A 15,411-nucleotide genomic window follows, 5' to 3' on the forward strand; every position below is an offset into this window, starting at 1 on the left:
AGTGACTTGCTTTAGCAAAATCTCTGAGAGAGGTGGCTTATCCTTCATTTTCCAGAGACGCTGCTGCCTGCAGAGGGAGGTGTCTCCCTATGAGCTTAATCGCTGGCACCGTGCGCTCCCCACTCCCCCACCAAGCTCTCCTGGGCAGTCTGCTTCCTGCGGCTCCTCCTATTCCCAAAGCCTCTGGTGATCAGGTGGGCTCAGGTGCTTCATTTCCTGGCCCAGTGGCAGAGATATAATTATTAACGATAACCAGACCTTACAGAAGACAACTATAGAAGGCAAATGAGCTGCTTTACATCAAGCACTTGGAAAAAAATAAATACATCTACTACTGAGCATACTAGAGACCACAGCACCACAAACCTACAAATGTCAAATTCACTCAGCCAAACACTGTGTTAGAGCTAATCTTCACCCAGGCCTTTCCAAAATCCACTGTTGCTTGCTTGACAGCTAAAGGGCAGCAAGCACGGGTTTCAAAGATGCTCTTGGAACACTGACTAGATCAGAAACTCACATACGCACCTTCTAATTCTCCAGACTCGGCAGAGCATCGTTCATAAACAACAGTGATTTCCTCCAATACTGCAAAAGCCCTCAGTAAAAACTTGCCAGCTTTCTGATGGCAATTTAGAAACCCAGCTGAATGCAGCCATTGTGCAACCGGCCTTGCTGCAGCTTCATTAACACACTCACATGAGTAATCGACACAGCCAGCCCCAAATGCAAGGCAAATCACTCTCCAAGTTGGCTCTGGAGCAACAAAAGCCCAACTCATTTACATCAGTGTTTGCTGCGGCCAGATTGTATCTCAACCCCCTAGAAGGACCTGAGGTGAGTTTTAAAAGCTGCTGAGAAGGACACCAAGCAAACTGAAAGGAACAGGAAAGAGCAGCAACAAAGACGGCTCTGTCATCGGTCAAGTGGCTTCAGATTTGGAAAGGGGGGAAAAAAAGGAAGTTTTTCCACATGACGTCAGTAATTAGAGTGGGCATTACTTTATCCAGCACCATCAACACCTGTCAGAAGGAGGCCTGAAAACACATTTTGGTACGGGTCCCGGAACATTTTAGTTTTGAAGTTTGACCATACTGCAAATATGGAAGGAAAAAGAAGAGACCTGCAAATACTGTCAGGAATTTGTTGTTGTTCACAGGAGCAACAAAAGATGTGCACGTCAGGAAAACGGGTACAGGGCAAAAGAGGCAGCACTCTCATAACTCACCCTGGCTTTGCAGCCACCATGGGGAAGCAGGGGGAAACCAAAACCAGAGTGCTTTGGGGTCCTGCTTCTCCTCAGTATGAGGTCTGCTATGGCAGGGGCCAGTGTCTGTACTTCAAATCCACTCAGAGGTGCAGAGTGGAGGCAAGAGGGGGAGTGTGAGGGCTGCTGGCACCAACAGTGATCCCCAGTTTCTCCCCTCACAACTCTGCCTGGCAGCTTCTGTTGTGGGGGCTTTCCCATGCCATGGCCCCACTGGTGATCAGAGCCATATCCCTGACCCCTGCTTGCCCTGCAACAGCAGGGCAGGATGGTTTGCATGAGGTTTATGGTCCTGACATGGGCAAACTGCAAAGGGACAACGGTCCAAACACTGAACTCAGACCAGGTTTTCAGGGCTTTATCCAGCCAGCCCAGCCACTTCTTGAAGTCAGTCTGTGAAAGCCTCCACAGCTTTTCCCTGCCTTTTCTGTACATAAGAGACCCTGTTGCATGCTTAGTCCCATACATAAGCAACCCTGTTGTGCCAGAGTTTCAGCAACACACCAAGATGCCCTTGGCCGCATGGGGCAAGGCAACACCTTTGAAAAGCCAGGCCTGGGTCAGTTCCCAGTAAACAGCACTGGAATTTTGGCTTGAGACAGCTATTGATGGTCATCATTGCCCACTCCTTCATTTCTTTGGACGGGTGGGCACAAAAGAGGACACAGAGAAAAAAAACCCAGATCTCTCTTCTACTTGGTAGTAACTGAGCATGAAAAGGATGGGGACAGAACACACCACTTTCTTTAGCCTATTTCCATTTAGTAGTCATGTAGACCACAGTGGTGTTCCCTTCAAGGTTACTAGAGATAAATTACTGGTGCCACTTAGTGCTTAAATTCAGTATTTGGCAGGAGCTCTGTACCGAAGCCCCTGGTACAAGGAATGGAAGCTCCTGGTGAAGCCCTCCTACCTAGCACCAGGAGACTGGGGTGCATGAAGGGCAAGGGTATGATGGATCCCCCGGTGCCAAATGGCCTTTGTGTCTCTGGAGCAGGCAGCACCTCTTGGCAATGAAGATGGCTGTTTTCCTCCTGCACTGCTGTAACCATTCATCTCAGCACCACAGAAGTAGAGCTGGATGGACACTACAGGTTCGCTATCATGCCACTGCTACCATGATAATGACAGTGTTGTTTTCCTTCCTCAAGGGTGGGGCATAACAGGTAAAGGATATGATCAGGGAAACCCCAGAGATGGCCCTAGTGCTCTCTCTGACTCCTTTTCCCCTAAGGTTCCTTGAGATTCAACCAGAAGCATATTAAGATGGTCTGAACATTAAAGGGCACCCAAGAAAGTATTTTGGAGAATAGGTTACAAGGGAGCAGCCAGATCCCACCAAGATGCAAGACACAAAGCAGCTTAACCACAACTCTGCCTGAGACAGTTTATGCACCATCCTGACCTCCACGTCTTAATTACAGCCCTGAGCGGATCTTATTGAGAGCTTCAGAGTGGTAGGACTACAAAGCACTGCAGAGTGTTACCATCCCTATTAATAAACGGGGACTCTGAGGCAAATCCAGCTATTGTCACTTGCCTGGTGTCACCCAGCAGAGGCTGGGGAAGCAGAATTTTGTCTCCCAGCCAGGATTTTGTCCCCTTCCCTGTAGCAATGTAAGTGATTTAAGGAAAAAAGCTTGCTAAGTTCACACTGCACATCTCACCCTGCTTGACAGGTTCTGTTCTGGGTGATGTAGTCAATTCCTTATCTATGTGTCTTTCAAAGAGAGACAAGGAGAAAATTAAAGAGGCATAAAACCACCAAACTGACTGACATGCATGTAAGTAAATAGCTGTTAGTGTTTGGGCTGCTGTATAATCTCCTCACCATTCACTGCCTTTCCCTGTGGAAATAACCTTATCTGTAAAATACATTCACAAAGCAGATAGCTTGGAAGAAAAGGCCATGGATCAAAGACTCTGGCTACTCAGCTGACAATTTGTCTGTACCACTTTTGCAAAGTTATTGAAAAGGCACATAATTTGGAGAATAAAAAAAAGAGTATCCTCTTCCTTCCACCCTTTCTCCCTCCCACCTCTATGACCTACATTCCTGGGAAATTCAGTGGAGTCAGGGTGGACTCCTGAATTGCTGTGACATTGCTGAATGCATAATCCAGAACACAAAAGCACAACCTTTGTGCTGTGAAAGACAGCAGTGAACACATAAAATGGTCTAAAACCTTACTATACAAAGACATCTTATGGGAAGCTCTCCAGTGTAGATCATCTGCCTGATTTCTACTATTGCCCAGGATGAAAGTGCTCCCCTTCAGAAAAACTTTGAGTCTCTGCTAAGATAGGTCTGGGTGCAAAGAAAAAAGATGACTTTATCTGCAATAAAGGTAGATCACTCACACTGGTGAGTGCTGTAGGAGAGGCAGACTTGCAGAGCACCTTTATGCACTGAAAGCAGTTAACATCGCACGCTGCAACATCATCTCCTTTCCACTGAAGCACCCCAATAGCTTGCTTGCTTAACCTGCCCTGTGGAGGCAGGGATTGACTGCACTTATGTCCTTGTCTGCACTCCTGGAATGTCTCTTTTGATATCCAGCTGCAGACTCACGTGATTGCTGCTTGTACAAACCCAGCTAGCAGACGCTGAGGAGGCCACGAAGATGATCCGAGGGCTGGAGCACCTTTCCTATGAAGACAGGCTGAGGGAGCTAGGCTTTTTCAGCCTAGGGAAGGAGGCTCAGGGAAGACCTTATAGCAGCCTTCCAGTACCTAAAAGGGGCCTACAAGAAATCTTGAGAGGGATTTTTTACAAGACATGTAGTGACAGGACAAGGGGGAACAGCGTAGCTTTAGATCAGATATAAGGAAGAAGTTCTTCACTATGAGGGTGGCGAGGCACTGGCACAGGTTGCTCAGAGAAGCTGTGGCTGCCCCATCCATCCCTGGCACTGTCCAAGGTTGGACAGGACTTTGAGCAACCTGGTCTAGTGGAAGGTGTCCCTGCCCACAGCAAGGCGTTTGAACTGGATGAGCTTTAAGATCTCTCGAACCCAAAAAATTCTGTGATTCTGCGATTTAAGACCATACCATGCTTCAAACAACGCAATTCACATTGTGCCCAGCCTGCTGATAATCACCACGATGGGACACAAGGTGGAGCCATCGGAAACAAAGCCTGCCTACAGACAGGCATTTACTTAGGCAGACTGACTGCAGTGACATTCAGAAACAGCCCCCAAATTGCTGCGAGGTCTCCAACTATGGGGGATTTCTCCTCCCACAGAATGCATTAAGTTACACAGCCAGTTACAAATTAAATGCGGATAATTTCATTTCCAGCCTTTGAAGAGGGGTGCTCCAGTGTCTCACCTGATTACTGTGGGTGTGATTTCAGCACAGAAGAACACGCTGAGGCTTCCAACAGCATGCGAAGAAAACATACCCACGATAGAGAATGCAGTAGAGAATTTGTCTTTGACGCTGTCACTCATACCTGTCAAGACAAGTGTGTTCATAAAAAGCAAGAATGAGGCCAAACTTCCAAGGAAAAACCAAGAAAGCAGGTTTGTGTTACTCATTCTCCCTAGACACGAATTTGAGTCATTTTTGTAATACTAATTTAAACCTGGTATTTATAAAATTCATTCCTCAAGCACCCGAGACACAAACACAGGTGAAAAAAATCATAATGACATGCCAAAACCAGCAGCGATCTCTGAGTTATTTATGCCCAGCCACCACAAAAGGTAAAACCCAAGAGAAAACACATCTTTGGGCAGTCTTTTAGGCACCAGCCACTTCCCTCCCACGTTTGACAGACAAGAGGAGGCAGGCAGCATTCATCCAGCTACCAAACATCTGGTACAGCTCCGTGGCTTAGGCACTGGTGAGGGTCGCAGGACAAGAGAGGAAAGAAATGGAAGTACTCCCAGCTCTGCGCTAAGCTCCTGCATGTGATCAGCCTGCAAACTCTGTTGTAACTCTCAGCGTGACAGCCTTTGTCTGACAATGCTGGGTGAGAAGAGCTGATGGCAAGGATGGTGTGCTCCCCCAAGGCACTGTGTCCAGCAAAGGCTGTTTGCTCAATCATTTCATGGCTGGATGGCAGCAAGGTTTCTGGAGTAAACAGTGTCTATCAAGCATAGAAAGAAACCCAAGCAAATCTAAACAAAGCCAAAGGAAACCGTCTCCTGGTGCAATGCACCCCAAAGCCTGGGGTACAGAGCAAATACTGACAGCAGATAAGGATGTGAGCACTGCACCTCGGAAACTATGGGTCTCTGACACTCCCTGGCAACTCTTGCATAGCAGGTGAGGCCTCACCGCTGACCCTACAGGGAGTCATGACAGTTCAGGAGAACAGACACTGGAAGAGCTGGGCAAAGCCAGGTCCATTAAACCAAATACAGAAGGGTAAATTTTGTTCCCCCATAGAATGTCACTACTTTGCTATTGCAGTATTTCAGGCTGGGATAAGATGCCTGAGAAAGTATTTTCTAAGGTGCCCCAGTCCCCTTATCTGAAGGGACTTTGGCACCTCAGACCTTTCTGGAAAAGACTGAACTGGGAATGTTGCTCCTAGATAGAGACTTCCTCAGAAAGCCTTGCCATATGTCTAAAAAATAAACCTGGGGGAACTCCTGCACCCTCTCTTGACCCGAGGAGGTGAGTCAGACTGGAGGGGATACCACACTGAGAGACTGCACACAAAAAACCAGGCCTGCCTACAAGTGGGGTCCCAAGGCACTGTGTAGAAGTGGGGTTTCACTCTGAACCCTGCTGCAGTGGCAGCTCTGCTCTGGGTGCTTTGACCCCAGTCTTTCGGATCTACCCACTCCCAGGGAAGTGCTCCCTGCATGATGAAGACTTGTCTGTAAACCATACCTGAGTCTGGAAGTTGACTGTATTTTCCGATCACTGGATCCAAGACCACAGAAGTTGGAGTAAGAAAAAATAGGAGAGAAAGGGAAAGAAAACAAGAACATACTGCTGTTAGGTATTTATTTATCCAAAGGGGAAAAAAAAAGGTAAATCCTATATGCCACCCGAGCTCCCCTTACACTTCTTTCCCATGCCAATACTGTCACATCTTCCTGTGGCCACCAGATGAGGACATACCATTTCCAGGCCCCCTTCAGCTGCAGGACAGCATGCTAATGAGACAGTGATTACAATTGCAGCAGTAAAGCATTTTTAAGAGCCCCAGAATTACCACTGGGATTAACACAAAGGCCTCTTTGTTGCTAACAAGGGGGAGAAGAGAAACTGCCCTCATGCTGCAGCCCCAAGGGAATGGCCAACAGAGGCTTTAGTTAGACAGCAAAATGCTGGGCATCAGCACTGTCACACTGGTGGGAGAACTACTCCTTGCCAAAATGTAGAGCTGGTGGTCCATGCGTCATGGTAGCCACCAGCTGTCATGCATCCAAACTGCAAAGGAGCACATGGCAGTACTAGGCAGCAAGGGGAAGGGCAGCAGCACAAGCTGGGCACATTTCTGCTGATGATCTCTCACCAGGCTCCTGTGACATCCTGGCGTCTGGAGGAAGGGCTGAACAGGGCAAACCTCAAGGTCTGCTGCTGATGGAGAATACCCCTCTCCTTCTCTCACCCTTCTCAAATTCTGATTTTGTTTGCCAGTTACACCCAAATTACACTAAGCTAAAACAAAGAGGAGGCTATAACAGATTTCATAATCAGCAGGTTTCTCTCCAAACGCTGTCCAGCTCTTCTGGGGAAGGAGGATCATGGTCTAGAGCGGGGGGAGATGAGCTGCTCTGAAGTTCAAGGCTGTGTTTTCCTACTCTTCTCACAAAGGAAGGGGCAAGGACAGAGTCAGAAAGGCTCACTGGTGCACAGCATTGAGAGAAGTTTAGGTGGCAGTGCAGCAGAACACACCTAGACCTGATGGCTGCTCTTAGTTTTAGCAACTTGCCTCACAAAACCACCTAAACCCAGTATAGAAAAGGTTGTAATGACTCCTACAGGATGTTCCTCTCCACCTTCCCTTTTCTGTTGGTGAAAAATTGCAACCTGATTTTCATGGCCTATTGGGTCTAGCACACTTTCTCCCCACTAAACATCTGCATGTTTATAACCCCAAACAGCCTCAACAAACATCTGACACCCTTAAAAAGAAGGAAGATTAGACCTATTGAGTGTAGAGAGATCCTGATGGACACCACCACAAGAATGTGATCGCACACACACATTGTGCGCCTCTGCATGCCAGAGGTCACAGTCTGTCAATGGGCTGGGGATGAGGCGGGGCCCCACTTTCAGCTGGGACTGCTGGACATGGTAAACATGTCCTCAAAGGGAATGTAAGCATCTGTGCTAATGTGAGAGCAAAACACCACGCCATTTTGGAGTTGCCTCCATGTCATGAAAGAGGTTCCTTGTTTCCCTTCCATACTGCCACAAATAGAGTGTTCGCTTAAGGTTAACTCGGTGAATGCCTTCAGGAAACACAGTCTGTAAATATGGAGAACTCCTGCTGGCTGAGGGCTGCCTTCAGCATGTGGGAATGTGAAATCTTTCCATCCTCACTGCAAAAACCCCTTTCTCATTAAAACCCTTAATTATTTCTAAACTTAGAAGTGAAAAACAGCAACCACCAGCGTTCTGGTGTTTGTCTCGTACCCAGTTTGTCCAAAGCACATCACAACCCTCTTCCCCCTTCCTTGGGGTGAGGTTTCATAGGACCGGGGTCTAACGGTTGGTGACTGTGAGATTGATTTTGGCAGGAACCCATTTGAAAAGCTGTGACAACTCACAAAATCATATGTACATGTTCACATGGACTATATGTATATACCATGTTAAAAGCAGGGTCTTTCAGCTGCACATTTCCATGCTACTTATCACTTGCACGTAGCAAAATGCTCAGAGCAGAGAGATGACGTATACCTACTGCTTTAACTGCCATTTAGGTTAGTGGCCATTTGAGAAGTAGACTCAAGTGGGAAAGTTTTCCATTTCCAGTCCCTACCAGGGGGTATCAATGAGCTTCACAGAGACTCATCTAGAACCCAATACCTTCAAGCAAATTCTTAAACTAAGCACGCATACAGCACGCCAAGTCTGAGAAGGGCAAAAGGACTCTTAATATTCCCTGGTCCCATATTTGCACACCAAAATCATGTGGTCTTCAAAAGCTCTTGTCTCCAACTCACAGTTGAGAAGGCCCAGCTGCAGGAGCGATGCCAGGGCTGTAAGGATCATGAAAAGCAGGAGTCCTCCTCTTCTTCCCAGAAACCCAACCACCGGGCACATGGCCAGGCAGGATGCCAGTGCAATCCCAGCCATGGTGTAGTAGTCCACATAGAAGTTGTGGGTAATTGCCATCTTCGCTTCGTGCCCCATCATGCTTTTTGCAAAACAGTGGTGTATGCCATAACCAGTCAGCCTAGGGGAAACAGGAGAGGGCAAGAGGAGATCATTGTTGAGAAGGCAGCCACCCACTGCAATGGAATTCAAAGCAGGAACATCTTAATGCAGGAAGAATTTCTTCCACTGCAGGAGTACAACACTAGTGCAAAAAGACTCATCTCAGACTTCTAGGTGCTGCTGTGAAAATAAGCAATGATCAAAAGCAGCAAAAAGAAAAATCTCTATTCAACCAGACATTTGCAATCTACTGGCTTTATTCACACAGCTGTTGCTCATGGTACGACTGGGGTATGAGCATCTTTACAAGGACTCCTAGTGTGTGATTGGCTTTCCCTGTGTATTTGAGAACTCCCCTCTTGCAAAGACATCTCTGTTCCCAGTGCATCTGACGACAGCCTTAGGAGACAGGGCTGCTGTGATGAAGCAGCTTGCATACTTAAACAGCAAAACACCGTGCAATACAGTTGTGTCTTGAAGAAGACCTGTCTGCGGCATTTGGTTGTACTGAAGACTGCATCTCACTTCCCAAGCCAACCTGTTACAGCTGTAAACCCCTTAGAAACCCCTTATTTGAAGTCACACGTGCTGCAATTATTATTACCATTATGAAATGATAAGCCATAATTCAATCTACACATTTACACCACCCTTCACAGCCATGTGTCTCCTTTTCTTTTAAAAGTTTCTTTGTGATGCCAGTGATCAGCATCCTGCCGCTCCATTTCACTCCTCTTTCTCTTACCCCTCACAAAAACAAAAAGGGAAGAAAAAAGGAAGGAAGAGCACAGGGCTGGAGGTACACAAGTCAGATGAGAAGCTCCAGCATCACCCCTGAAGTGGTGCAAAACTGCAGCAGAGCTGCTGTGGGAGGTCAATGCTCTGAACGACTCCCGTTGCAGCACAGATACGTCCTGCTGGGAAAGGCCTCCTGTCCCTGGCATTTAGACCAGACGAACCTCACATCACAAATGAATTTTGCCTGACAGAGAGGCAGACACAGATCCAGGTCCCCAAAACTGAATGGCAGATCTGTTACACTGATACACCTCTATCCTCCTGAAGGTCAGTAATTAGAAGCTCTGTCAGTGTCAAGCAAATATTAACATATGCATAAAAACAGTCGGGGGAGTATACAGTTGCTGAGTGCATGACAGCGATGATCTTGTGAATCAATGCTATAGTTCAAAATACATCCCCAACACTAGTCACCTTCTCCCTGATAAAGCCTAGCTATACTTGCTGTTACACAAGAATGTAAGTAGCTTTGGATATCTAGATTATAACTAGCTCCTCACGTAAGAGAAATATTAAACAGCAAAACACTATTCATAAAAGGACAGAGTTAAATAGGGCATATCTTCTTTCTCTTCTGTGCATGCAAACGCACTTGCTGAAGTTGTTATTTAGGCCATGACCTGTAAACTACATCAATGTATCATTTGGACTTCGCTTTCCAGCCTGCTTCCCCAGGAATTACTCTATTATCTTAACTTGTCGAACAGCTCAGAACAGTTGCTTTTAAAACTAAATAACATTTATCTCCCTTGATGTCTTATCATTCCCTGTAAATGGTACCTTCTGCATGTTCCACACTATCACAATTTACCACAGCCCCATCTAACAGGAATAACAGAATTAAAATTACATAGTTTTTTTTATATCCCCTAAAAACAAACATGAAAGCTGCTTCCTCAGACACACATCTGCTCCATGCTTTACTTGGAGGCAAGCAGCCTCCGTGTGCTATTGCTAGAAGTTGGACTGCCTAGTTCTGGCTTAGGGGATTTCCAAATGTGCATAATTGAAAAGGGTGAGGGAGAGAAGGGGAGGATTCCCCACGTAAACATTTCTCACAAATACAGTTAACTCTGGCTACTAAACCCACCAGCTCAGCCTAAGAGGAAACAGAGGGAATCATTCACTGGTAGGTGAGAGAGACACACAAAAATCATAAAACCAGAGTTGGCTTTGCAACCAATAACGCAGGAGACTGAGCCCTGAAGCCCATGTGCCCCTGGGTGACTATCTGCCAAGCACGAGGGCTGTCCCCTAGAGGTTATGACTGATCCATGAGCCTGTTTAACAGGAGTGAAGGCTGCAGAATAGGCCCCTGAAGTGATGAAGAAAAAGGCACGAGAGAGCTATGTACTTCTAAATGGAGCAGAGGATGGGGGGATCTGCAGGCTTGTTCCCACCTCCCACTTGAAAAAAATAATCATGACAGGATTCAAATAGGCATTTTATAAGATTGAACAATTACAGAAATCCACTACCACTGCCCTCCCAGAAAGTTTGGTTTGGTTAGAGGCTAAATTTGCAGCCCATCTGTTTCCTCTTTACAAGGTGCTCAGTTCTGGACAGAAGGTCTCAGAGCCTGCGACTTGCAAAACCCTCAGGCAAATGCCTGGTTTTGCCTATGTAAGCATGTCAAAGCCAAAGCCTTAGGACACAGGCATCATGTTGTTCTGTGTGAGACCACACATATTCTCCCTACGTTCCCTGCACAAGATTTGTAATCCCCTTCTGAAGGCCTATCAAGGCCAGCTTTTATACAAGGGAGCAGGCTCATATTTACTGGCAAGAAACATCTTCCTCTGCAACACAGCTATTTCAGATGTAAACAACTTGAACGTGCACTCCTGGGGCATTAATGATTTCAAAAATCCCACCACCCAGGATGGCAGCAGCTGCAGCAGTCTACATGCGTGAGCATTTACCAGCACGTGTCTATGTGAGACCACTGGTGACAGCAATGCGCTTGCAGAATGACACCTGAGAAGACACATGATGCTGCTGCCTGAAACAATCGATGAGCTCCTCCACGTCTGCCATAAAAAAGAGCTCCTTGCATCAGCTGTTTTTTTTTCCAGGATCATTTATCAGAGACACTAGCAAAGGGTCCCACACTATGAAACAGAGGAGCTCCCCCATCATTTCCCATTACTGCTTCCAGTTCACCAACCACAGAACTATTCAGAGAGACTGAACTTACGAGTTGACACACAACACGACGATGTTTTTCCACAGGTTTCTTGTTCCCACCACTTTTACAATGCAGACTTTCTTCGGTCTCCTGGTGATCTCCTTTTCCAGCTCTGAAACAAACCAAATAAAAATCATTCTTTCACTGGGGAGAACAAGAAAGAGAAGCTTTGCTTGTGAACTACAGATACGCTAAAGGATGCTCTGGAGAGCAGGACACTATTGATAACTCTAACAGGAGCTAAAAAATAGCTGGACAACCTGCCTAAATCCACCTCAGCTTCCTTCTTTTCTCCTAGGCTTCCCGTAACCTTCTTGGGGCTGAAGAACTGCCCAAGAATTCCTTCACACCCCAAACCTTCTCCCAGTTTAAAAGGTGCATGTAAAATGGGGGCAGTACACAGATTGATCCCAGCAAGCATGACACATTTCTGAAGAACTTCAGGATTCTGTTCTTTTTTGCCCCCCACCACAGGCAGGACTGTGCTTGTGCAGTTACAAGACCTGCTGCTGTTCTGCAATGTTCACCTGAAAAGCCATGGAAAGGACTGGAGCTCAAACTCATTCTTTGTGTGAATCTTTTGAGGTTTGTTCAAATCCAGGTTTCAGGAAGAAGCAGCTAGGACACCATGTCAGCTCATCCTTTTCCCTTCCACCCCATTTCAAAGAATTCAAATTGTTCTGATGGATGGACTAAACAAAAGACATTTGCTTAAAGAAAAATCCCTGAGCATCATCAGCTGTGATGTCTTTGCATTTCAGAACTAGAGCCTTACCATGTCCTTAAAGCTCTGGGCAGCTCCAAGATTACATTTCTTTGCAATGCTATTTAACACACAAGCCTTGCAAATATTGCACTCGATATTCCTGTTGGTAGGGGACAACAACAAAGAGCACTGCTTACTTCCCAAATATCATTAGGTTAGAGCTTGAACACCTACCCAAGTACACCAACAAAACCACTGTTTCCCAGACACTGGACCAGTGACACAGCTGGGCACAAAGTCCAGTAAAACAGAAGAAGCCGGAGCTATAAAGAAGCACCACAAACCTATAAAGAAGCACTCTAGGATAGACCAGGACTGCTTTTTAGGGCAAAGACTTGTAATACTGCTTTCTACACTGACTGTGTTTAAAGGTGGCAGCATGGCCCTGTTCTGAACTGTGCATCCATTCCCTTCATGCATACACAATTAGCACAGTGTCCTCAGTTGTCCGCACTGGCCTGCCCCAACCTCTGCCTTGCTTCACTGAATAGCAATCTCTAAGTGATGCAAGACAGGGAAAAATAAAAGCAAGCAGCAGGGGGTGTGTAGGAGAAACAAGATAAATCACCCAAATTTACAAACTAAACAAAAGACATGTTTGTCTGCTGTTATTTGAAAATTGTATCATAAAAAAATAATAAAACAAAGAAACACTATTTGTATGCAAATAGTTGAGCTATTCACTGCTTGTAGATCACTCCTGGTCTTCTATCCCGAGTAACTACAGGAAACGTTTCTGAGAAAAGCAACAAAAGGTATTTTACGTTAACGTACTTGAGCAGAACATTGCTGTACTACTTTCCTTGCTAACTGATAACAGCCATTTCTTCCCAGAACCTACATAGCATGAAGCTCAGAAAAGCATAAAGGAGGTGGAGCAAAAGAGGAAATTGGTCAAATTAATATATGTACTACAGGAGCACTCGGCAGGCTCAGCAATGGATCAGGGCTATCTTAAGAAAATAAGCAACAAAAAAAGATGGTTCCTAATCTCAACCAGCAAGGTCAAAATGTGTTGGTTTGTTTTTTTTTTTGTAGCAAGATTCTGGAAAGGAGTAAGTGAAGAAGAACAACTGAAGTGAAGAAGAACAACTGAAACAGATAGAACAGAGTTACAAAGCCTGTAATTGAGCCCAAACCACACCTTCTACAGCAAAAGTCAAAGCAAGCACTAGAAGCAGCACAACGTTTTGAAAGGCTGTTAAAGACTGTTTACTATTTCAGCTGAAGGGCAACAGTGAAAATCACCACGCAAACAGCACATGTTGCACAAATTTCATGTGGACATAAGGGTTCAATCTCAAACTGTCTAAGAATGACCAGATCTGGCCTGTCAAAGTAAAACACCTCCTATGTCAACAGAGGACAGTCCCATAGGCCATATTCTTCAGATTTTCTTAATTTCCTTTTTTTTTCTTCTCAAAGTAATTTTTACTTTTTTCTTTGAGAAGAGAAAGTAGATTTTATGGTCAATCTGTGCTTTATTAAGCCACAACACAATAAAATCAAGAGAAACAACACTTAACTTGGTCATACTTCTCTTGAGAGCCAAACATTATTTTGCCTTCCACTCCTTTGTTCATAGACAGTTTGCTACAATACATGTACTCTTTATTTATAGTCATGCATCCTTCCCACATGCACTCAAGCCTCCTTTTAACCTTTCTTAAACATCAATCCTTCCAAATTAATTCTTGTTAACGTTTTTCACTGAACTGCTTTCTACCCTCAACACCTCCTCTGCTTCAGCTGCAGCAAGGATCACACATGAGGAGATTTCACCTCTTCTCTACCCTGCCTCATGCCGCAGTCTCCCTTCAGTGGACCCTTGCTTCTGCTCTGATGTGGGTTATACTCCATGGATAAAAAAGAAAGAGAAAAAAAGAAAATGGGAGAAAGAAAGAAAGAAGAAAAAAAGAATATTTAATAAGAAGAATCTGTCCTCAAACCTTCCACCAAAGAAGGCAAACATCACCTGACTTTGTACTGAAAGCCTTCTGGCTCTATCAGCTATTTACTCCTTCATCCCTCTATGATGTGTTAAAACTCTAAGCAAAACTCACCTGCTTCAGATGAATGACTCTCCTCAAGCCTCCACCACCATCTATCTTTTGGATGGCTTTCTTCCTCTTATATTTCTATATATACCAGTTAGATATTCACCCCCCAAATCAATCATTTATAATAATCAAAATATCATTCAGATAGCAACAAATAGGCTATACTAATTGCAAAAAGTCATCAGCTACAGAACTGGCTCTCATTTAAGTGGCCTGCTGTCCCTGGGAGCAGCCTGCTTGCACAAAAGGACCTGCTCTGTCTGTGATGGGCATCCGGAGAGTGACAGCTCTTAGGCTGTCTGGACTTCAACATTAAGATCTTAAATGAGAAGTCAAGCCAATGCCTATTCAAAAGCCCATGGAAGCAAACTATAGATGTCCCAGTTACTGGAATAACACCAGGACACCCCCATGCTCTCTAACTTATTCTTTGAGTTTGCACTGAAGTCACCAGTTCAGAAGGAATTTGCATTAAACGTTTCAGTTCTGACTGATTTACCAGAACAGCAAGAGTGGAAAATAAGAAATATTTTTATCCATTTACTCAGAGGCCCATTATGAGTTTTCCCATACTCCAGAGCCCACACACAATCTAGGCTTCCTATTCAGGGACTCGGTAGGAAAACTGTCAACAAACTAACTCCTTATACCTCAGTGGAAATTAAAACTATTCATTCTAAGACTTTAAAGGTCTCATGGGGAGGTGAATCCTACCAGCTTCCAGCTCCCAGGGCTGCTGAATTATCACACGATCCTCTGCATTTCCCGAGTACAGCTTTCAAAATCAGAAAGTATCTTTAAAGCCTTCAAATGAAACCACCCATCTCTGTATCACTTGGCAAAGACAAAATAGACAAAGCTCAAATCAAGCTGACAAAAAAGGATGTCCAAAATGACAAGTGTCCTGTGGTGACGGACTTCTGCTGGATTTTTCTGGCTGCTAAATGATACTGTCAGTAGCTCTTTGAACACAAAAAGA

General features: G+C 45.3%; 1 protein-coding gene across 2 annotated transcripts in view; it reads right to left on the bottom strand.

Moving 5' to 3' along the window:
• The window catches only part of SLC22A23 (solute carrier family 22 member 23), a 110,908-nt gene that overhangs the window by 5,427 nt on the left and 90,070 nt on the right, over positions 1–15,411 (bottom strand). For both annotated transcript variants that reach the window (XM_061449371.1, XM_061449372.1), the window contains 4 exons: positions 11,616–11,718; positions 8,407–8,639; positions 6,116–6,148; positions 4,601–4,724 (listed from right to left, as the gene is read on the bottom strand). In XM_061449371.1, coding sequence (XP_061305355.1) covers positions 4,601–4,724; positions 6,116–6,148; positions 8,407–8,639; positions 11,616–11,718 — 493 coding nt within the window. The remainder of the gene's footprint in view (positions 1–4,600; positions 4,725–6,115; positions 6,149–8,406; positions 8,640–11,615; positions 11,719–15,411) is intronic.

The sequence above is a fragment of the Pezoporus flaviventris genome, unplaced genomic scaffold, assembly GCF_033815535.1.
Source record: "Pezoporus flaviventris isolate CSIRO_AGI_PZ_B2104156 unplaced genomic scaffold, CSIRO_AGI_Pfla_v1 ptg000007l, whole genome shotgun sequence".
In the NCBI taxonomy this organism is placed as follows: Eukaryota; Metazoa; Chordata; class Aves; order Psittaciformes; family Psittacidae; genus Pezoporus; species Pezoporus flaviventris.